We start from the raw sequence: 24,570 nt of genomic DNA, 5'->3' as shown, positions 1-24,570 counted from the left end.
GTGGATAAAATTCTATGAAATTGAATTGGCATATATTAAGTAACTTAATGTAAAGGTGAACATAAATAAGGATGCTGAAAATGTGATTTGGGAATAAGAAATGAGAGAACCCAAAGTTTTATAGAATACACAGAAGTTTCATATCTATAGATTAAGTATGCTCACATCAAGGAAATAATTAGAAGGTTTACAATATAAAGACCATATTACAACACAAAAGTGAAACTGATTACATTGTAATAGATAACATGCTACTAATATAGGAATGATTCCTGAAACAGCTGTCTATATATAGTCAAGCATTAACTTATAAGAGCAAAGATCAACATTATTATAAAACTGGAACAAAAGTGAGAGGAAAGATATGAATAACTAAAATCATTTAAGTTACTGGTGCAAAAGAAGGAAAAGATACTACCACTGATTATGATTCCACACAGAAATTTAATTAATTTAAATCAACTACCATAATGAAAAGACAAAAAAATTCTAAAAATAACTGCTGTCAGCAAACATTCTCTCTTTGCCCAGTGAAAAGATGTGGCAGCAAAGGTCAATATTAGATAGAATATAAACCTTAATTGTAAAATCTTATAGAAAAAATTATGGAAAATTATGAGCAATATCACCCAAACAGTGAGTAATGGAGGGAAAAACAATGAAGAGAGATCTGACTAAAAAGTCATCCCACCCAAGGGTATTAGAATTACATTGTCAGGATAACAGACAAAAATGAAAAGGATCTTAAAAAGGGTTTTTTTTGTTTTTTAGATTTTTCAAAACAATGGGGTTAAGTGGCTTGCCCAAGGCCACACGGCTAGGTAATTATTAAGTGTCTGAGGCAGCATTTGAACCCAGGTACTCCTGACTCCAGGGCTGGTGCTTTATCCACTGCGCCACCTAGCTGCCCCTTAAAAAGATCACAAACTTGATCATCAAGGTCAAGATGCCAGATGTTTCTTTAGGAAGAATAATAGCATTAAAGAAAACAAAATTGTGAAAAGTGACTGAACTAAACCAAATTTTTAAAGAAACAGTCTCTGTGAAAGAAAAGAACTTTGAGCAAATTTAGAGGTTGAGAAGTTATCTGAAATAGGAGGAAATATCAAGCGCATTGAAAAATTCATCTTATTTAAAAAAAATGAAAACAAAGAAAAAGATCAATAACCTCAAGGCCACATGCCTAATCTTCTACCTACATAAAATTTTCATAGAACAATAAATGTGTTCATCAAGGCTACCCTCACTGAAGCTATGAGAATGAAATAAGCAGTTTTAGTGGCAATATTCCAGAGGACACTACATTTTTACCACTACACAACTGACTCCTTTACAAAATATAAAACCCCATTGATGGTGAACACCCATGTTCAAACAGATTTATGATATTTTTTTTTTTTAGTTTTTGCAAGGCAATGGGGCTGTGATTTGCCCAAAGTCACATAGTTAGGTAATTATTAAGTGCCTGAGGTCACATTTGAACTCAGGCCTTCCTCTCTCCAGGACCAATGTTCTATCCACTGTACCATCTAGTTGTGCCTGTTCATAATCTTATAAATGTTATAGTGTCTTCCAATGATGCAGATAGCATGTCTTCCCAGTAGTCTGCCACAAAAGCTCACCCAAGATGATGAAGACTTTCCTTACTTTCTCCTAACACTTCAAGGATAACAACAGAATACTCTGGTTGTCCACCCCTTCCCATATGAACAGCCTATCACCTCTTCTTACCATCTATTTCCCAGAAGATAGCTTTTTTCTTGTTCTTTATTAGTTATATACTGCTGTCTGCACACACTCACCATATGCCTCAACATTGACTGCTGTGGAATAATATCAATGCTTTTTATTCTACAAGTCCCTGCCACACAGCAACAACTGGTTTTAAATAAATATTAGTTTTTTTAAAATAAGCCTTTGTTTTCAGGAGCAGCTTGGGGTTAACAAAGGTGCTCTGCTATTTCCTAAAGGCAATCCAGTCAGCTCTTCTCCCTCTGTTCATATCTGTCTGTTGTCTATCTTTATTTTCTATTCAACACATGCATAATGGTGACTTATACAGACAAATGGATCCCACAATCTGAACTGTAGATATTCTCTATCTATTCAATCTTTCTTGTGTGGGTGGTTGCTATCAAACTCTTGAATGATTTCTTTTAGGAAACTGCGATTTTTCAGGGCATATTACATTATGTTGATTGCATCAATAACAATAATTCCTTGAAAAACTGTTCAAATTCTCTAATAAACAGAGACTTGTAAGCTAAAAAACTGTGAGATACAACTTTGAATGACAATATGACAACCTTATATATGACAGTGGCAGATATTATTGACAAGAGAAAAGTCTTATTTATTATACAAAAAAGGCACATAGTAATATTTTTGTAATAATGAAAAATTCTAAGCAACCGATGTGTCCAAAGTTTAAGGAATGGCTAAATAAATTATGGTACACAAACATAATGACAGGATAAATGACTAATATTAAGAACATAAAGAAATATGAAGCAATATATACAAAATAAACTGAACTAAGCAAAATCCCAAAACTATGAAACAGGTCTTTAACTATGCAAATAATAATACAAAAAACTTTCAAGACAGATCCAACAGGAGATATCTGAGTCATGTGACCAATGCAATGGAGGACAAGCTCTTAAAACTCAGCAATATAATAATTATGTAGAAGAGATCAAACTAGTTGCAGCTAACTCCATAGGCTAAGATATTAAGAAGTCTAACAAGATAACACCTGATGCATTAAGAACAGAGAAGGCTAATTCCCATTTCCTAATTCACTCCCTTGGCATTCTCTACCTTACCAACTCTCAAGCTCTAGCAGGGTACTATAATATGATCCTCAGGCTTGAGTTCTGGGATTCACTCCACAATTTCATCAAAAACCTCATTGTTGCTGCCGCTGCCATCTCTGTGAATATACCCTTGACTCACATAGTGAGACAAGCAGCAAAACTTGACTTTACCCAACTCCCTTCTCCCTTTTCCCCAAAGCCACTCCTCTGTGGAGATGGGATTCTGTCTGGGCCTGCAGAACACTGCTATAGGGGCACTCAGCCAGAAAAATAAAGAGCAAAGAAAACTACCCAAAGGGTGCCAGATGTGTTAAGGGGCAGTATCAGGCCTAAAGGAGAGGGAACTAGTATTCATCTTAGACCAGTTTCTACTCCCCCAGGAGTTGCCTGGGGCAGGGAATGAGACCAAGGAGGAGGGATATATGGGAGGAATCTGAGACAGTTTGAGGTCCAGTCCTAGGGGGAATCTACTATCAATGAGGAAGAAATCAGAAAATAAACAATAGAGGAATATAAAGCAAAAAGACAAAAATTGTCAAAGATCTCAGGAGGAAGAAAATTCAATTAAAAAACTGAAGCACAAGTAGATAAATTAGCAGAGTTATTAAAATAGAAGACAGACGACAACTAGAACACCTAAACAAGTCCAAACACTTTAGAATAGATAATGAAGAGCAAGGAAACGAGTTGAACATCTGATGATAAAATAGACCCTGTTGGTCCTCAGCAGAAGATTCTGACATGGTGCAAGAAAGAAATATGAATTGTGAAAGCAGAATATATGACCTGCATAGGAAAAATAATTATCAGAATGGAAAAGTTTGAATCCATAGTGATGGCTCTTCAAATCAGATTCAACCAAGAGGCAAATGAAGCATTTCTTATAACTGTTATTACCTGTGCCCCAAATGGAGCCAAAAACATCTACATAAAAAGGAAGTAAACTAATATATAAAGAGATATAGGTGATGGACAGCAGTGTAAATGTCTCAGCTTAAGTTCTCCTATTTTCACTATATGGTGATCTGTTCCCTACATGAGGCTTGATGCTAATTTGGTGACTTGAAGGCTAGTCTACCCTCTGGAAAAAGCAAGGTCATAAAAGCTAAAAGAATAAAACAAAATGTTCTAAAGAATATGGGTATAGGGGTGACTAGGTGTCACAGTGGATAAATCACCGGCCCTGGAGTCAGGAGTACCTGGGTTCAAATCCGATCTCAGACACTTAAGATTACCTAGCTGTGTGGCCTTGGGCAAACCACTTAACCCCATTTGTCTTGCAAAAAAACCTAAAAAAAAAAAAGAATATGGGTAGATAAAATTTCTAGTACCAATAGAAATATATTCTTTGAGGAATGAGAGACAGAAAAAGAAATTCAGTTTCCTACCAGTTTTTATAAATTCTGGGCTGTTTCAAAAAGAAAAGAAAACTTAATGTGTGATCTAGGAACATGATCAAAAGAGAAAAAACTGAAGAATTCTGATGTTCTGACCAATCATTTAACAGGTATTTATTAAACTCCTCCTGAACTCTATATATAGTGATGGGGATATGAGAACAGATAAAATACTATTTATAAAAATAATAAAATCAGTCCTCTTCTAAAAAAAGAAAAACCAAAAAACCCCAAATACAAAGAGGGTAACAATCTCTGCTCACCAGGAGCTTCCATTAGAATGCAGGAGACAAGTAGAAAATATAAATATAAAGTGAATAAATGCAAATCCCAAGTAGCTAAATACCAGGCTGTTTGGGTGGGAGGATACACATAGTTGGGAGAGTCAGGAAATGCTTCAGGCAGAAGACAGTGCCAGAGCTGCATCTTAAAGGAAGGGGTGCTATGAGGTGAAATTCATTCCAGACATAAGAGATAGTTGTACTGGGGGAGTCAGGTGGGAGGACAGAAATGGGGAATGTTGAACAATGAACCGAAAATGAGGTTACAAACCTGGGAGACTGGAAGGATGATTGTGCCTTTGATGGCAATAAAAATGTTAGAAGAGGAGAAAGTTTTGAGGGGGAAAGAATGAGAAAAATAACAGTTACATGAAAGAATGAAAATACATCTATTAAGCACTTGCTATATACCATCCACTGTATTAAGCTCTAGAGATACAAATATAATAGTGAGACAGCCCCTGCCCTAAAGAAGTTTATTTTCTAAAAGACAGAGACAACACATAGACTGAATGATAGCCAGAAAAGAAGTTTTAGGTTGACTTATCACAGGTAATAATAAATCATAGGGCAGTTTCAGAAATATTTCACAAAAGTGACAGTACTGATTTCCCAGAAAATAAAGGAAAACATGGAGGGAAGAGGAGGCAGGAAGTGAAGGGGCAGGTATAAAGCAAGGTGAATGGCTGAATGGCATGTGAAACATAGTATAAGCCAGATAGATAAAGTGGGCTAGGTTGGTTTGTAATGAATTAGCCTCCATTGCCACTTAGAGTCTACTCTATAATAATCCTAATTAGCAGGTCAAAACTAAGATGGCTTTTAGGGACTGAGCTCTTAAGTCATTTGCTCTTCAGGATCTCAAGGCTCAAATAAAAACATAAGGGAACCTGACCTAACAGAGCAACAGAGGCAGACATAATTCAAAAATGCAGAATCCAGGGACATAAGGCTCCACAGCTAGAACTTACCTTCCAGGCTTAGTCACGCCAATATTATTTCCTGGAAGCTCAATGGCATCAATTACACTTTCCAGCTTAAGAAGAATTACTGTCAAGGCAAAGGAGAGAATGAGGGGAAAGACAAAGCTGCTATACAAGCTTCAAAGTCTCCTTAAGGCAGGTCTACACATATTTCCTAGCTCTACATACAATGTATTTAACCTCATACATCCAAACAAGGAAAAAAAAGCAAGCTCTCACTAACACTCAGACACCCAAACATCCAGATATTCATGTAAAGGACAAGCAACAAAATTTCTCTTTTCACATATTTAGACCAGTAGATAGCATATTGGTGGCTCAATAAATACCATCATTACCTCAACCATGCCTCTAAAAATTTCTCTGAACAAAAAATGAGGTCTTTGTTTTCTTACGTGAAGTCCACAGCTCCTTTAGGTTTTGCACTCAAGAAAAGTTTCACTCTAAAGAGCACTAGCAATTTCCATTTCTCCTAAACTGGTCTGATACTTTAATCCCTTTGAAATTCTGTTTTTTGATGCCCTTTTGGGGGTGGGGGTGTTCCCTCTTTCCCCTTTCAAGTTGAATTCTCTATTACACCAAGGAAAAACAATTGAACACAACCACCAAACTAAAGACAAAATATAAACATTCTGTTCTATTTCCAAACTAGGAGTGAGGAGAAAGGTATTCCAGATCACTTCCCTGGGGTCATCACTGCCTTTTTTTTTTTAAATAGATACTTTGTTTTCCAATTACATACAGTAGCAGTTTCTACCTATCATTTTCTGTAATGTTTTGAATTTTCCAATCTTTCCTCCACCCTCCCTTCCCTCCCCATCCCCCCATAGAGGACAGTCTAATAATCTTTACATTGTTTCCACGCTGTACACTGATCGAAATTGAATGTGTTGGGAGAGAAATCATACCCTTAAGGAGAAAATAAAATAATCAGATAGCAAAATTATGTAGTATAAAAGACACTTTAAAAAAATTTGAAGGCAATATACTTTAGTCTTTTTTTAAACTCCAGTTCTTTCTCTGGGTACAGATGGCATTCTCCATCACAGGTGCTCTAAAATTGTCTCTGATTATTGTATTGATGAAATGAGCAAGACCATTAAGGTTGATCATCAACCCCATGTTGCTGTTAGGGTGCACAATGTTCTTCTGGTTCTGCTCATCTCACTCAGCATCAGTTCATGCAAGTCTTTCCAGGCTTCTCTGAATTCCCATCCCTCTTGGTTTCTAATAGAACACTAATGTTCCATCACATACATATACCACAGTTTGCTAAGCCATTCCCCAATTGATGGACATTCACTCGATTTCCAATTCTTTGCTACCACAAACAGGGCTGCTATGAATATTTTTTTACAAGTGATGTTTTTACACTTTTACATGATCTCTTCAGGGTATAGACTCAGTGGTAGTATTGCTGGATCAGAGGGCATGCACATTTTTATCGCCTTTTGGGCATAATTCCAGATTGCTCTCCAAAAAGAATTGGATGATTTCACAGTTCCACCAACAATATATTAGTGTCCTAGATTTTCCACATCCCTTCCAACATTGAAAACTGTGCTTTCTGGTCACATTGACCAGTCTGAGAGGTGTGAAGTGATACCTCAGAATTGTTTTAATTTGCCTTTCTCTAATCAGTAATTATTTAAAGCAATTTTTTGTATGACTATGAATAGCTCTCATTTCCTCATCTATAAATTACCTTTGCATATCCTCTGACCATTTGTCAATTAGGGAATGGCTTATTTTTTTATAAATTTGCCTCAGTTCTCTATATATTTTAGAAATGAGTCCTTTGTCAGAAATACTAGTTGTAAAAATTGTTTCCCAATTTACTACATTTCTTTTGATCTTGGTAACAATGATTTTGTTTGTGCAAAAGCTTTAATTTAATGTAATCAAAATTATCTAATTTGTTTTTAATGATGTTCTATATCTCTTCCTTTCTATAAACTGCTTCCTTTTCCATATATCTGACAAGTAAGCTATTCCTTGATCTCTTAGTTTGCTTATAATATTGTCTTTTACATTTAAACCCATTTTGATCTCATCTTGGTATAGGGTGTATCACCGCCTTTTTTAACCCCTAAAGAATTCAACTTCCTTCTAAAGATCCTCTCATTTAGATTAGATTCACTCATTAGATTTTTGCAGTCAATAATTGCTGTTTTTGTCCTGCTTATGCATTTTACAACAGTTCATGGAAATCTTTCTAAATTTCTCATACTCATTATATCTTACTAGACAATGAACCATTATATTCACATGCCACAGTTTTTAAGTCATTTCTTAAATAATATTCACTCATTTTGTGTACAATTCTTTATCACCCTAAGAGGGCCACCAGGAATATTGTGGTTTATTTGGGACCCTGGTTTCTATTTTTCACTTCCTAGGACCATATACACCCATTAGCAGACTATAGTTCAAAGGCTTGTATAGTTTAGTCACTTTGACTACAATTTCAAATTAATAACAGAATGATTATACTAATTCATAGCTCCCCCACTTTATCCTCTTCTGTCTTCTTTGTGAATTCATAGGAATTGCAGTGAAAAGTTATTTTAATTTGCATTTCTCTTACATTAGTGATTTAGAATATATTTTCTATTTTTCACTTCCTAGGACTATATACACCCATTAGCAGACTCTACAGTTCAAAGGCTTGTATAGTTTAGTCACTTTGACTACAATTTCAAATTAATAACAGAATAATTATACTAATTCATAGCTCCTCCACTTTATCCTCTTCTGTCTTCTTTGTGAATTCATAGGAATTGCAGTGAAAAGTTATTTTAATTTGCATTTCTCTTACATTAGTGATTTAGAATATATTTCCATACAAAGTTTACAATCTATAAAATTAAGTTGAAAAGTTGGATGTGTTTTATATGTATCAATTCACAATATATTTTGGATATCAGATTTTTAATCAATGATATTTGATCCAAAGGATTTCCCAACACCTGACAGTTTCTTCTCTCTCTTCAATGACTTTGTACAAAAGCTTTTTAAATTTATTAAATTATAATTATTTAGCTTATCTTTTATTAACTCTTCTATTCTTTGTTTAGTTAAGAACTTTGACCCTCCCTTGCTATAAATGTAAAAGGTTCTTCCATCCATTCTCAAAATTTTTAAGATATAACCTTTTCATTTTATAAGTCATGTATCCATTTAGAGTTTTTCGTTTAAGACGTTAGTCTAAACCTAATTTCTGCCAAACTGCTTTCCAGTTTTCCTAGAATTTGTTGTCAAAAAAAGTAATTTATGATACTGAGTTTATTTAACACCAAGTTATTTTGTTCCACTAATCTACTTTTCTGCTTTTTAACCAATTCAAATAGGTTTTCTGTTTATAGTCTTATGTTTTCCTCATTATAGCCCTTGAGATTTGAAACCTAATTTTGTTCCTCCAAATGAATTTTCTTGTAACTCTTATAATTGATCTAAATTTGTAATTAATTTAATAGCATGCATTTACTATATTGGTACAATCCAATTATCCATTGTTACCCGATTTCCAAAGATTTTTATGCTGTTATTTGTTTTTTTTTGGGGGGGGGGTTGTCTTTTAGGTTTTTGCTAGGCAGTGGGGTTAAGTGGCTTGCCCAAGGCCACACAGCTAGGCAATTATTAAGTGTCTCAGACTGGATTTGAACCCAGGTACTCCTGACTCCAAGGCCAGTGCTTTATCCACTGCACCACCTAGCCACCCCTATGCTGTTATTTCTACAGTTTTATTTCTATAAATCTTACATGTCTTAGAAGGTTTAACCCTTCAATATTTTAGGCATTTTGTGGTTATTTTGAATTTAATTTCTCTCAAAATTTTAAGGTTTTTGTTGGTACTGTATGGTGATGATTTTTTCTTAAATTTTTGCAAGTCAATGAGATTAAGTGGCTTGCCCAAGGCCACACAGCTAGGTAATTATTAAGTGTTTGAGGCTGGATTTGAACTCAGGTACTCCTGATTTCAGGGCTTTATTTTGTATCCTGCTATCTTACTTCGAATAATTTTTCATCTCAATTAGTTTCTTCACTGATTTTTGGGAGGTGTTTTATGTATACCACCATGTCATCTATAAATAGGAATAATTTTGCCTCCTCTTGTCAATTCATGTAATTTTGTTCTTTTGTTCCTATAGCTTGACTAGAATTATGCCAAAATTATGGGTAGAAGGTCATTATAAATGATTTTAACTGGGGGAAAAAAACTCAACAATGACCTCTAATTTAAGTTCAGCAATCCATTACAAGTATCCCTGTATAGTTCAGTTTCTTATAAAAAGAGGTAGATGAGAAAATTTAAACTTACTTTTTACCTTAGCTATATCTTCAAGTTCCATATTCAGACCTGTACAACACAAGAAAGTAAACCATTGTAGGGTTAGTATGTTATTCTACTGACAATCAGGGTACCTTATACTAGTTGGAGGTACAGTCTCAGTCCATCACCTTACCCCAGTCTATGTCAGAGGACAGAAGTGATATAAGCAAAAAATCAGAATTGAAACCTGGAAACTCATCTAAAGACATGGGAAGTTAAGATATAAGGCTGCTAAGTTAAAAAGTTCATGTCAACCATTTCAACATATAATGCTCTGGAAAAAAGAGAGATGCAAAGGAATTTCGGAAATGTCCTAAATTACAGGCACCATTTATACACACTTGGAATTGGAGAAGCTGTCACATTTTCATCTTAACCAAGGCTGTTTTTTTTTACCCCAGGGAATACAAGTTTGAAGGGGACAAGGTTCTACTTCTACTTGCCCAGAACTTGGATAGGTACCTTTTAAGGTCAGCAAAAACTGTCAGAAAGCCAATTTTCAAAGGTGAAAATTCTGTTTTTATTCTTAAGTATACCATCATGTCACCTACAAAGGAATAATTTTGCCTCCTCTTGTCAATTCATGTAATGTTGTTTTCTTGTTGCCATAGCTAGACTAGAATTTTGGGTAGATCATTTTAAAGAGTTTTAATTAAAAAAAAAAAAATTCAACAATGACCTCTAATTTAAGTTCAGCATTCTGTCACAAGCATTAAGTTTCTCTTTTTTTGGGGGGGGGGGGGGGCAAGGCAATGGGGTTAAGTGACTTGCTCAAAGTCACACAGCTAGGTAATTATTAAGTTTCTTATGCCACATTTGAACTCAGGTCCTCCTGACTCCAGGGCCGGTGCTCTATCTACTGCATCACCTAGCTACCCAAGTTCAGTTTCTTAGAAAAAGAGATAGATAGGCAGCTAGGTGATCCAGTGGACAGAGCACTGGCCCTGGAGTCAGGAGGACTTGAGTTCAAATCCAACCTCACTTAATAATTACCTAGGTGTGTGACCTTCCTTCAGCAAGTCACTTAACCCTACTGCCTTGGAAAAAAACTAAAAGAAAAAGATGCATGCAGTAGACAGAAAAAGAGAAAGATGAGAAAAGTGAAATTTATTTTTTACCTCAGCTATATCTTCAAACTCCATATTTAGACCTGTACAAAAGGTTGACCCTTTATTATGTATCAAAAATCCTTACTTCTTGACTCCCTTGGTCTCACACTCACCTGAATTGTCAAGTTCCATGTTGAATTCTGCATGGATTTCATTTTGCTGCAGCAACTTTGTCTGTTCTTCTAGCACTTGATTTATAGCTTCTAGGCCAGATGCCAAGTCGAACGGAGTAAGATCGAATGAAGCTGATTCCTCGCATATCTTCTCCTGATAGGTATGGAAAGCCAAGTTGAGAGCAGAACCAGGAAGAATGCTAAATACACTTCAGTTCATTGAAAAAACAACTGGTATGGAAAACAGATTTAGGAAAGATAATTTAAAAATTATTGGAATATGTGGAAGTCATGACCAGGAAAAGAGACTTAACATCATTTTTCAAAGAATTATTACAGGAAAATTGCCCTGATATCCTAGAAGCAGAAGGCAAAATAGAAATGGAGAGAATCCACCAATCTCCCCAAGAAAGAGATCCAAAAAAAATCAACCCCCAGGAATATTACAACCAAGTTCCAGAACTCCCAAGTCAAAGAGAAAATATTACAAGCAGCCAGAAGGACACAACTCAAATATGGTGGAGCTGCATTCCAGATCACACAGGACTTAGCAGCAACTACATTAAAAGCTCATAGGGCTTGGAATATAATATTCCAGAAGGCAAAAGAGCTTAGAATGCAACCAAGAATCAACTACCCAGCAAAAGTGAACATCCTCTTCCAGGGAAAAAGATGGACATTCAATGAACCAAAGGAATTTCAAATGTTCCTATTGGAATGGCCAGAGCTGAACAGAAGGTTTGATCTTCAAATACAGGACTCAGGTGAAGCATAGAGAGTGGAGGAGAAGGGGGAAATATGAGGGGCTTGACAATGATGAACTACATGCATTCCTGCATAGAAAAATGATACTGATAATACTCATATGAACCTCCTCATTTAATAGAGCAGATAGAAACTTTTATAGATGAAACACAGGAGAGAGTTGAACTTGAAGATATAATGTGGTGTAAAAATGGAGTCAATGGCTAAAAGGGAAATATAATGGGAGAAAAAGGAGAAGGGGAATAGGCTAAGATATTTCATATAATAAGAATTTTTTTTTATTACATTGAGCTATTGCAATGATATGGAAGGAGGGAAGGCAAGGGGAAATGAGGGAGTCTTTACTCTCATCAGAGGTGGCTAGGAGAAGATACAGCATATATATTCAATGGAGTACAGATATCTGGAGTAAGAAGTAGAGAAGGAGGATGGGGAAGGGGGGGAATGTGAGTAATGGAAAAGAGGATGGACCATGGTCAGATATAACACATTTTCTTTTTTACTTCTTGCAAGGGGCTGGGATTAGATGGCCTGTCTGGGAACATAGGGCCAGGTGGATGTTGGGCCTGAGGGATGGTATGTGGGCTTGGGACCTCTTGGCCCCAGGGCTGGGGATCTGTCTGCTGTGCCACTCAACTACCCTACAGCAGAGTCAGAGTGAAAGGAGAGAGAAAATACAGTATTTGGTAGTAGAGAAGTATGAATGGACGGAGTTGCGATAAGCAATGGCAAAGGTGGAAAAATATGGAAGTAGCTTTTGTGATGGAATTATCCTAAAGAATGTGATCCACCCGACAGAGCTGGAAGGGTTGGAACACAGACTGAAGAACATTTATTATTATTATTTGGGGGGGGTGCAGGCCAAATAGAACTGGGTGGCTTGCCTGAGGCCACAGAGCTGGGTGATTGTTGGGTGTCTGAGGCTGGATTGGGACCTGGATACTCCTATTTTATTTTGGGTCTTTTTTTTGTTTTTTTCTTGCAGGGCAATGGGGCTTGGTTGGCTTGCCCGGGATTACACAGCTGGGTGATTGTTGGGTGTTGGGACCGGATTTGGGCTCAGGTGCTCCTGGCTCCAGGACCGGTGCTCTGTTCACTGAGCCACCTGGCCACACCTATCATTATTATTATTTTTTTTAAATTTCAGTTTTAATTTTTTTCTCTCTACTTTATTGCTCATGTGGGTCTATATTTTTTGGGGGAAGGGGTTATTATGTTTACTCTTAAATAAGAATATTTTAGTAATGCATAAAAAACATTGTTTGTACAAAATAAGAAGAAAAAAAGAAAGAAACAAAGAAACAAAGAAAGAAACAAAGAAAGAAAGAAAGAATTAGGTTTTAAATATACCTTATCCTAGAACCTACTCAGCAAGCTTTAAAAAACATGATTCCCTTGGGTAAACTTTTCCCTGCTCACAAAAACCAATGGCCTTGAGAATAAAGCAGTGAGTGCTTCCTTTCAGGACTCAGGTTAAGAAAATAGCATAAATCAAAACAAAAAACTGTATACCTTAATGAAACAAATTCTATTATGTTATTAGTAGAACTGAAGAATGACAATTTGCAATTGCAATGCAAGTCACAAAACTAACCATATATTCTGTTCCAGCTCCAATTGTGACTCAAGTCCAAACAATGTTATTAGAAGAGAAGAAAGAGGGGGCAGAGCCAAGATGGCAACAAGAACAGATCATGTCTTAGGTGCTCTCTCATAAAATTCATAAGCTAAGAACTCTAACTAAATTTTCGAGAGACAGAACCCACAGAGGGACCCAGTGAGACAGTTATCCTACTCAAGGTAACCTGGAAAAGAGCGGAAAGGCTCTGCTCCCCAGAGGGGTGGCTTGCCAGAGCGAAAGAACTTCAGCCTCCTGGAGGCAGCCCCAGGGTGCTGGGAGCCATGCCTCACAGCAGTGGGGGAGTTTCCTGAGCTACACCCTGGGGAGCACCAGGCACAAATTGGGGGAAGGGGGGGAACCTCTGCCACAGGGAGTACATGAAGCCCAGCCCTCAGGGCACACAGAGAGCAGCCTGGCCAGCCGAGTTCCAGGAAACAGAAGCAGGCAGGAAGCAGGACCCCCAGGGCATGAGCCCATTGAACCTAGGGAGGGGAGTGAAGAGAGAGACTGCAGAGCTCTGTCCCTGGAACAGGACTCTGGGGCTCTGACCACATTCAGACCCTGATCGCTGCCTAGCCCCCCCCCACCTCAGCCCCATGGCAGTGGGGGGGGGCCGCATATGGTCACTCACAGACCAGGAGAAAGGACAGAGCCTCACACACTGAAACCCTTGTGAGAGTATCCCAAAAGCTCAGGGAGCACCCCAAAAAACAGGCTTAGGCTGGGAAAATGAGCAAGCAGAGAAAAAAGAGGAACACCACTGAGAAATATTTTGCATATGAGCCCAAGAAGGATGAAAATACTCAAGTCTGAAGATGAGGAAGCACAAGCTCCTGCATCTAAAGACTCCAAGAAAAACAGAAATTGGGCTCAGGCTATGAAAGAGCTCAAAAAAGACTTTGAAAATCAAATGAGGGAGTTAGAAGAAAAACTGGAAAAAGAAATGAGAGAGATGAAGGAAAGACATGAAAATGAAGTCAGCAGCCTAGTCAAGTCAAGGAAATCCAAAAAAATGCTGAAGAAAATAGCATGCTAAAAACCAGCTTAGGTCAAATGGATAAAACAGTTCAAAAAGTTATTGAGAAGAATGCTTTAAAAAGCAAAATTGGCCAGATGGAAAAAGAAATAAGAAAACTCTCTGAGGAGAACAAATCCTTCATACAAAGAATAGAATTCCAGAGATTGATGAATTTACAAGAAATCAGGAATCAATACTTCAAAACCAAAAAAATGAAAAATTAGAAGAATGTGAAATATCTCATTGAAAAAAACAACTGATATGGAAAACAGACTTAGGAAAGATAATTTAAAAATTATTGGAATACCTGAAAGTCATGACCAGGATAAGAGCCTTGACATCATTTTCAAAGAATTACTACAGGAAAATTGCTCTGATATTCTAGAAGCAGAGGGCAAAATAGAAATGCAGAGAATCCACAGATCCCCCCAAGAAAGAGATCCCAAAAAACCAACCCCTAGGAATATTATAGCCAAATTCCAGAACTCCCAAGTCAAAGAGAAAATATTACAAGCAGCCAGAAGGACACAGTTCAAATATCATGGAGCTGCAGTCAGGATCACACAGGACTTAGCAACAACTACATTGGAAGCTCGTAGGGCTTGGAATATAATATTCCGGAAGGCAAAAGAGCTTAGAATGCAGCCAAGAATCAACTACCCAGCAAGGCTGAATGTCCTCTTCCAGGGAAAAAGATGGACTTTCAATGAACCAGGGAAATTTAAAATGTTCCTGTTGGAATGGCCAGAGCTGAACAGAAGGTTTGATCTTCAAATACAGGACTTGGGTGAAGCATGGAGATTGGAGGAGAGGGGAAAATATGAGGGACTTGATGATGAACTGCATGTATTCCTGCATAGAAAAATGACATTGATAATACTCATATGAACCTTCTCAGTTAATAGAGCAGGTAGAGGGGGCTCTTATAGTTGAAGCACAGAAGAAAGCTGAATTTGAAGATAAAATATGGGGTAAAAATAGAGTCAACAGAAAAAAGGGAAATGTAATGAGAGAAAGAAAAAGGAGAGGGGGAATAGACCAAGATATTTCATATAATAAGATTTTTCTTTATTACAATGAGCTATTGCAATGATATGGAAGGGGGGAAGGCAAGGGGGAATGAGGGAATCTTTGCTCTCATCAGAGGTGGCTAGGAGAGGAAACAGCATATATACTCAATGGGGTATAGGCATCTGGAGTAAGAAGTTGTGGGGAGACAGGGGGAAGGGGAGGATGAGAGTGATGGAGGAGAGGATGGACCATGGGGGGAGAGTGGTCAGATATAACACATTTTCTTTTTTACTTCTTGCAAGGGGCTGGGATTGGATGGCCTGTCTGGAACCATAGGGCCAGGTGGATGCTGGGCCTAAGGGGTGGAATGGAGGCTCAAGCCTCTTGGCCCCAGGGACAGAGATCTGTCTGCTGCGCCATTCAGCGACCCTACAGCAGAGTCAGAGTGAAAGGAGAGAGAAAATATAGTACATGGTAGTGGAGAAATACGAAAGGAGGGAATTGAGATCAGCAATGACAATGGTGGAAAAATATGGAAGTAACTTTTGCCATGGACTTATCATAAAGAATGTGACCCACTCACGACAGAGTTGTTGGTGTTGGAACAAAAGACTCAAGCACATTTCTTCTTATTATTATTTTTTGGGGGGGTGCAGGGCAAATGGGGCTGGGTGGCCTATGTGGGGCCGCATAGCAGGGTGATCATTGGGTGTTTGAGGCCGGATTTTGACCTGGGTGCTCCTGGCTCAAGGGCCAATACTCTGTCCAGCACCCAGCCACCCCTACTATTACTATTTTATTTTATGTCTTTTTTTTCTTTTCTTTTTTTTGGTTTTTGCAGGGCAGAGGGGTTCAGGTGGCTTGTATGTCACACGGCTGGGTGATTGTTGGGTGTACGGGGCCGGATGTGGGCTCAGGTGCTCATGGCTCCAGGGCTGGTGCTCCATCCATTGCACCACCTGGCCATACCTACAATTATTACTATTATTATTTTTTTAACTTTAATTTTTTTCTCTCCCCTTTATTACTCAAGCAAGTCTATATATATATGGGGGTAGGGGCTATTTCGTTTAATCTTAAACAAGAATATTTTATTAATGTAAAAAAACACATTGTACAAAATGAGAATATTAAATTTAAAAAAAAAAGAAGAAAAACCTAATGCTACACAAATGTTCCAAATACCTCCTATGTATCCAATGTTTGGGAAATAGCTGAATAAACCATGAAATGTTAATGCAATATATGTAATATTGTGTCATAAAAAACCAGATATGAAGAATGTGAAAAAAATGGAAAGATCAAAATGAAACTACAATCATATGAATAAAAACCAATAAAGGAAATCTAATTTTGAAATGCCAAGACTGACTATAATTGAGCTTTAGTGTACTCCCTCATCTCACCTCTAAATACTCCTTGCTTTTAAAAAGTTTGCTTTTTAAAAGGACTTGATCTAAGTCTCTAACAAGTCCCATCCAATTATCTAAGGGTAAATGTAAAGAAACCTAGAAACTTACCACATTGTGAGCTTCATCAAAGATCACTACTGTCCCTTTCAGATCAATATTGTGGGCCCTTCGTGTCTGCCAAAGAAAAGTTAAGGAAAGGGGATGTATAAGGCTAAAGGTGATGAAATGAAAATGAAACAACCACCAGTATGTACTTATAAAAGGGTTTCTGGACAAAAACTCTACACAAAACTATTCAAATAGTTTGAATTGATCAGTCTTGCAGAATAAATGGTATCTGCTTCAGGGAAACAAAAAATAAGAAAACTGAGAGACCTGAAACCTCAGGCATGATTTCAAGAGGCATGTCTGTGCTGAGGAGATTTCCAGAAGCACAGAGAAGTAAACTGACTTCTCCCAGCAGCCACCTTCTGCTGCCTCCTCCTGTGACCAGAGGATGGCAGGGTTTAGTCCTCTTGTTGTGCTCTGTGGAAATGAAGTTCCAGAGTATACTGAGCCATATGATGCAAAGTTTCCTTTTATTTAAGGTATCAAATGATCAGAATCCTTTTGACAAAACCAATATTTGAAATTTTACAGGACTGCTCTGAAAAGGGCCTTTTCCCAATAGCTAGTTGGCACTATTCATGCTGCCAGAAAATGATTGATCTGAAATTCTGGGGTGTGTGTGTGTGTTGAACTCAGGTACTCCTGACTCCAGGGCCAGTGTTCTGCCCACTGCACCACCTAGCTGCCCCCAAAACAATGCATTTTGTCAAGGCAAAATGTGAGTCTGAAGTATCCCTTTTGCACTAGGTTTAAATCACTAAAAGTCAATAAGGAAATAAGTTTTAATACAAATAATGAAGTATTACCTTGGAGTCCAAGAGATAATTGTATGGCATAAAAATTATGTCTGCTTGCTGCTTTAGTGTCCGAGATAAATAATAAGGGCAGACTCTGTTTAAAATGAAAAAACAGGGAAAGATGAGAATGCTAATTTGGATCTACTCATATCATGAAAGCAAACATAAAGACTATATCAGAGTGTCTTCTGTTGGGCGAAGGGAGGGAAGAAGGGAGGAAAAAAAACCGTAAAAATTCAAAACCTGGCAAAAAAAAAACTATTAGAAACTACTATTGTATGTAAATGAAAAACAAATAAAATATTTATACATTAAAAAAAAGAAAGATGAAAACACACTTTCCTTGATTATTCTCCAATTCAGGGTATTGGAAGTCTTGAATGAGGAAACTCCCATTACAAGTACACCTTAAGAGTTTCCTAGAGAATAGAAGGGCTGTGACATCTTCAATGTATAGAATGGGTATATTAGTTTTGAAGACAATGGGACAAAAGCCCAACTAATAGGTATTTCCATATGTCTAGAGTTCATATAAAAGGAGAACTGGGAAGCTACATAGATCAAAAATAATGTTTTAGTTTTCTCCATTAAGGATCCAGGAACAACACTGGGCTTCCTACCAAGTCTGTAACACTCGTCATTTTTCAAATAATGTGCTTACAGTTTTACAATTCTCAACCTTCTTTCTGAAGACTTTTACTTTCAGGAAGGTAAAGACCTTCAATGTAATTGGATAACATTGATTTCTGGCTAATAATCCTTTTTGTTGCCTTTTTTTTTTAGGCTTTTGCAAGGCAAATGGGGTTAAGTGGCTTGCCCAAGGCCACACAGCTAGGTAATTATTAAGTGTCTGAGACCGGATTTGAACCCAGGTACTCCTGACTCCAAGGCCAGTGCTTTATCCACTACACCACCTAGCCACCCCTTTTTGTTGCTTTTGTGAGATAACCCAGAGTCCACAAATAAGGGGAGGTAGCACCAGAACTAGCTACTCAACAATAAAAAGGACTTAGCTGGGTCTCACAGAATTAGAAGTTCTATTGTACTCATGGATATTAGCAAAAACTGAAAATAGGCTAAGTGGTTTGGCTAGGGGTTGAAAGAACCTCTGAGAAGAACCATGAGGGAGCTCACACAACTCCACTGGCTCCTCTGGCAACTCTGATCATGGTTATGAAGTTCTATTATCTACTCTGCTAAAATCAAGAGCCCCATCCAAAGGAGACACTGGGATAGGGAGCAGGCATCATGAGAAGGCTCAAATCAGTCAGCCTTCCTCTGCCTCTCATAAAGATGAGCAGTAAAGGGAAGAGGGGAGCAAAGGAAGTTCTTACCTGTGCTTGTTGCCACCTTTAACCAAATCTTCAATGTCCAAGATAGGAGTGACCAGCTCCTTCTCTGTGCTCTTCTCTGTGAGAATGAATAAAAAGTCTATTTTTCCCACAGAGGTTTCATGAATTCTTTTTTTTTTTTTAGTTTTTGCAAGGCAATGGGGCTAAGTGGCTTGCCCAAGGCCACACAGCTAGGTAATTATTAAGTGTCTGAGGTCAGATTTGAACTCAGGTACTCCTGACTCCAAGGCCAGTGCTCTGTCCACGCCCCCGGTTTCATGAATTCTTGATTCATACCTCAAGCCTCAAGGCCAGAGACCATTCCATAAGCTGAAAAGTATAAGTTCCAAATAGCAGGGTGCTCTGGGATAATACTTTGGGAAAAAAGACAATGCCTGCCATACTGTGTAGACTGTTAGCATAATTATATCTCTCTTGGGAAAGTTTTAAGAACGTTAATGAAAGTTAACCGGAAGAAAGAATAGACACACTCTATTCCTTGGCATGAATCCTCCCATCTTAGGCTATATATCTATTCCAAAACTCATAGTTGGAGGCCAACCAAGTAGGGATACAAAACAAGTCTTTTTTTCAAAGTACCAAGAGAAGTGAAAAGCAAGCTGCATATTTCATTCCATCTCTAGGACAAACTGTGTGGTGTCAAAACCCAGAGAGGCAGGAATGTCAAAAGATCTCAAAGTAGACTGAGCAGGAATGCCCACTATCTACAGTATTACCGAGCTTTATGTGATAGAATAAACAGAAAAGTAGCTCAGTCAGAGACTCTCAGAGGATGAACAGACCTCTCTTTTTCCCTATCTCAATACCTCATTGAGGCAGATAAGTAGCTTAATGGGTAGAGTGCCAGGCCCCAGTTGCTTATTAGCTTTGTGACCTGGGCAAGTCACTTAACCTTGTTCATCTCAGTTTCCTCATCTGTAAAATGAGCTGAATAAGGACTACTCTAGTATCTTTGCCAAGAAAACTCCAAATAGACTTTTGATGAATTGGATACATCTGAAAAACAACTCACTCAATTTGACAGATAACCTTCACCTCCTCTTCAAACTATCATGGAGACAGCAGTTGCAATGGACTATTGTTTTTGCATAATCTCAATTCAAGCAAACCTCTAGAGATAGTCCTTAGTTGAAGAGCTGTTAGAATGTAATACAGAGATAATTCACTTCTTGATTTGTCCACTCTTAATTAAAATAAATTTTGGTAACTTTAAATATAAAAATAAAAAAGTCAGGTTCAGAAGCAATACAGCATTGAAGATCTTAAAAAATAATCAAAATCTGTAATTATAATCAGAACTAAAAATTCATCTATGAGATATGAAGAATATGGAAAAAATGGAAAGGCCAAAATGAAACTGACTACAATTATATGAATAAAAACCAATAAAGGAGGGGCGGCTAGGTGGCATAGTGGACAGAGCACCGGCCTTGGGAGTCAGGAGTACCTGGGTTCAAATCCGGTCTCAGACACTTAATAATTAATTACCTAGCTGTGTGGCCTTGGGCAAGCCACTTAACCCCATTTGCCTTGCAAAAAAACCTAAAAAAAAAACCCAATAAAGGAAACCCAATTTTGAAGTGCTAAGATTGACTATTATTGAGTTTTACTATACTCTCTCATCCCACCTCTAAATAGTCTTTGCTTTTAAAAAGTTTGCTTTTTAAAAGGACTTGATCTAAGTCACACAGTACTGTGGAACAAAGCCAGAGATACAAAAGGGGACTAAGGAAAAACAAACAACCAGAGAAACAGCTTTGCCACAAGGAGAACGAAGGAGCTAAAGACCCTTGATACAGAAAACTAAAGACAAGCCAGAGCAGGGGGGAAGGTCAGTAAAGGTCAACCCAGTGGAGATCCATCTAGTCTAAGAAAAGGGCCAAAATCAGGTAGAGAAGTCAATAACAAATCTTAGAAAAAGGGGAGGAGTGGGAGGACAAGATAAGAAGGTTGATTCAATGGCCCTGACCCTGCTTCTTTACTCTTATCTTCCTCTATCATGGCCAATAGGTAGTGATCATCTCAAGTCAAGTTCAGGATCAAAAATTCTGAAATGAGAAAGAACTCAGAGAATATTGTGTGGTAAGCCATCTGAAAAAATATGAGTTCTTGTTGGCAAAGAAAACCAGGCATCAAAATAAGCTGCCAAGGATTTGGGCCCTTTAATGTGGCACTTACAAGAAGGTACAGAAGATTCATTAATCATACCACTACTGACTATTCAATTTTTTTTCTGAGAAGTCTTTAGATATGCCCTTTAAAATAATAGTTTTCCTATAAGAAATGTGGCATAGGTTTTCCAGCCATTTCCCCTGCCACTGAAAGAGCTAGCATTTGCGTCAGTGAACTCTCTGGTTTCGTTTATTCTAAAAGCAAGTACTAGGATCTTAATTCCAGTGACAAGAATAAGCAAACACTTAGAACTACCCTTACATGAGCCCTCCTCTCATTAAAGAACCAAACTGTTCCTCCAGAACACGATGAGCCCAAAATATCTCTAAGGTTCCCAAAATAAAGAAATAAGGGAAAAGGTAGAGACAAGACAGAAAGAGGGGAGAAGGTATCCATTCAGCAACACCATAGCAACAGAAGCAGCCAATTGGCACACTGTGTACTAGAGCTCACCCAGAGACCAACAGAAAGCTTTCCTATTAAGAGTCATTGTTTAAGCCTGGCTGGTATATTCTCCAGGGTATACTTCTTTCCCTTTATAATTTAAAATCCACTAAGCAAAGAAGCAGCTAAAACAGGAGCAAGAAAAAGAATTATCTACTAAAAATCCTAAAACCAAAAGGGTTAATACCTAAAATTACTTAATGAAAACAGATCTCTCTTTCTGGCAAGGAATAGGAAGATCAAATGTGACTTTCTTTGTTTCAAATCATCCATTATTGCTGTGAACTGACAAGTTAGTTCAGATGGCTCACATATGTGAATGTAAGCTGGAATATGGGGGTGTTTCTACAGCACTAGAACCTAGAACCTCAGACCATGGGGGACTAAGATTGCTCTAAAACACTTCCTAGGAGGTACCTTCAATAAGAAACAACATTTAAGAAGGGAACTAAAGGGGCCAAGACCAGGAATTCTGTGATCTATATTACATAGACTTCTTGCCATCCCTAAAAACCTCTACCTCCACTCTAGAAACCTCAAGTGATTTACAAAGACAATTTACAAAAACTGGGTAAATTCAAGTTTTTAGACCCTTAGGAATAGAGAAATAAGACAAAGAAAAAAGACTCCGCAACAGAAAGATGTTATAAAAAGTTTGAAAGAGTCAGGGTGAAATTAGTTTCAGTAGGAAGAAAAAGTAAACTAAGACCTAAGTATAAGGTATGAAGAATGTTTTAAAAAATTCTTCTTTTGGCGGCTAGGTGGCACAGTGGATAGAGCACCAGCCTTGGAGTCAGGAATACCTGGGGTCAAATCTGGCCTCAGACACTTATTACCTAGCCGTGGGGCCTTGGGCAAGCCACTTAACCCCATTGCCTTGAAAAATCTAAAAAAAAAATAAAATAAAATAAAATTCTTCCTTTCCCTCTCCTGCTGCTCAAGAAGCCATCTACCACCATGAATGACACTGTAAAAATCAGAATCAGGTAGTTCATGACAATGGACTTTTTCAGTATAAACAAATGATTATAGATATTCTTCATCCTGGAAGGCCATAGTTGCCTAAAACTAAAATTCAAGAAAAACTAGCCAAGATGCACAAGACAATTCCAGATGTCATTTTTTTCCTTTGGATTCAGAACTCATTTTGGTAGTAGTAAAACAACAGACTTTGGCAGAATTTATTTCCCTTGACTATGCAAATAAAAATGAACCAAAGCACAAAATTTCAAGGCATGGCCTATGAGAAGAAAATGGCATCAAGAAACAAGTGACAGAAATGTAAGAACAGAATGGAAAAAGTGAGGGGTTCTGCAAAGGTAAATGTCAGTGCTGATAAAAGAGAGAATAAAAGGCACTATGGATGATATTTATTTGTGAAGATAATATGGATTTTTTATCAGACAATAAATAATGTAAAATTTTCAAAAAGTTCAAAGATAAAAATCCTTTTGCAAACCGTCAGTCTCAACAATGCTCCTGGAGAAGGAGGAAGGAAAAATGGCAGAGAGGCAATTCAGATCTAAGCCTCTTTTTCAGGACATGACTTTCTCCTTCTTTCTTGAGGTTTTCATAATTACAGGTGCTAGATATGCCATGTAAGTAGGTCTGGAACAGCCAAGACTTATATCTTCATGGGTTCCTTCCTCACCAAAAAGCAGCCTTGGCCTGTACAGCTGACAGTCAAAGGGGGTTCTCTAAGAAGGTGCCTCAACAGATGGGCAGTTAACATGACAGAAGAACCCACTTGGCTTAAACTTTTCTTGTTCCTTCACATACTCCCAATTTATTTTACAAAAGGCTGGATAGAAAGACAATCAGTTCTCTGATACTCTTTTGCCCCTCTACTCCATTTCCTTCTTTAGCTATTTCTCCTCTCTCTACTCTGTGCTGATTTCTGCTTACACCGAAATCTCCTGCTATTTACATTCCCAACAACTGACTCAGCCTTCTGCTGCCCATCCCATTCCATCCCTTCTGGTCTTTAGCCAACACTGCTGATGCTGGGCAGCTTCCCAGGAAGCTGAGAGGCTGGCTCTCTTATGCAGTGGTCCAGAGTTTAAGCAATGGTGCAACAAAGACTTTTAGATTTATGACTGGCAAAGATTTTTTTTTCCTCCCTGGTAACAGAAAGTCTGGTTGGAACTGGTTTAGGGGCTTGTCTGGGTCTGGCATCAAGAGAAGTAAAAGTCAAGGAATAAGGCAAAAGAAAGGCAGCTCTAGGTTTTTTCAAGCTGTCTCCCCTAATCACTGCTAAGGTGGGCTCCCCAAAGGCAATGTCTCCCCAGGGAGGTCTCTAGAGGTTTGAGCTGGCTGAAGGGGTGGTTCCTGGGGGCCCTAATATCACCTAAGTCAGGTCAACTACAATAGGTATAAAAGTCAGGTATCCTCAAAATCCTTAAGCCCAGACCTTTTCTAAATGAAATAAGGGCCACAAATAGTTCTTTTGCTCTATGTCCTGTGGTTTCCTCAATCAAATACCTGGTATAGGCCTTCTGGGGAAGTTATGAGGAGAATAATGAACCAATGAGCACAGATCAAGAACTCCTACAGAGGAGAGATTTAATTCTAGGCCACTAGAATTATTCTATCCATCATTCTGCACTTTTCAGCACAGGATCAAAAACTGTCAGCATAAAGTATTCACTTGAGGACTCCTGCTCCTTTGCTTCTCCTTCCTGTGATTTTCTTGTGAACAATAATATCATTGGTCTTTTATATTTCCATCATAAACTATGTGGATTAGAGCGAGAGGGGAAGAAGAGACGGGGAGCTTCCCAAGGACATCCTTGGCACATGCTGCATAGTGGTTTCCATTTGCCAATTTTTGATAAGAAG

The 24,570-nt window shown here is 37.9% G+C and overlaps 1 protein-coding gene across 8 annotated transcripts in view; it reads right to left on the bottom strand.

Moving 5' to 3' along the window:
- Positions 1-24,570, bottom strand: part of RTEL1 (regulator of telomere elongation helicase 1) — a 116,974-nt gene that overhangs the window by 73,586 nt on the left and 18,818 nt on the right. For all 8 annotated transcript variants that reach the window (XM_074210492.1, XM_074210493.1, XM_074210495.1 and 5 more), the window contains 6 exons: positions 19,099-19,174; positions 17,774-17,858; positions 16,968-17,033; positions 11,033-11,186; positions 9,799-9,837; positions 5,466-5,544 (listed from right to left, as the gene is read on the bottom strand). In XM_074210492.1, the coding sequence (XP_074066593.1) occupies positions 5,466-5,544; positions 9,799-9,837; positions 11,033-11,186; positions 16,968-17,033; positions 17,774-17,858; positions 19,099-19,174 (499 nt within the window). The remainder of the gene's footprint in view (positions 1-5,465; positions 5,545-9,798; positions 9,838-11,032; positions 11,187-16,967; positions 17,034-17,773; positions 17,859-19,098; positions 19,175-24,570) is intronic.

Source organism: Macrotis lagotis, chromosome 1 (assembly GCF_037893015.1).
Source record: "Macrotis lagotis isolate mMagLag1 chromosome 1, bilby.v1.9.chrom.fasta, whole genome shotgun sequence".
In the NCBI taxonomy this organism is placed as follows: Eukaryota; Metazoa; Chordata; class Mammalia; order Peramelemorphia; family Peramelidae; genus Macrotis; species Macrotis lagotis.
This window is presented reverse-complemented; position numbering and strand designations above follow the sequence as displayed.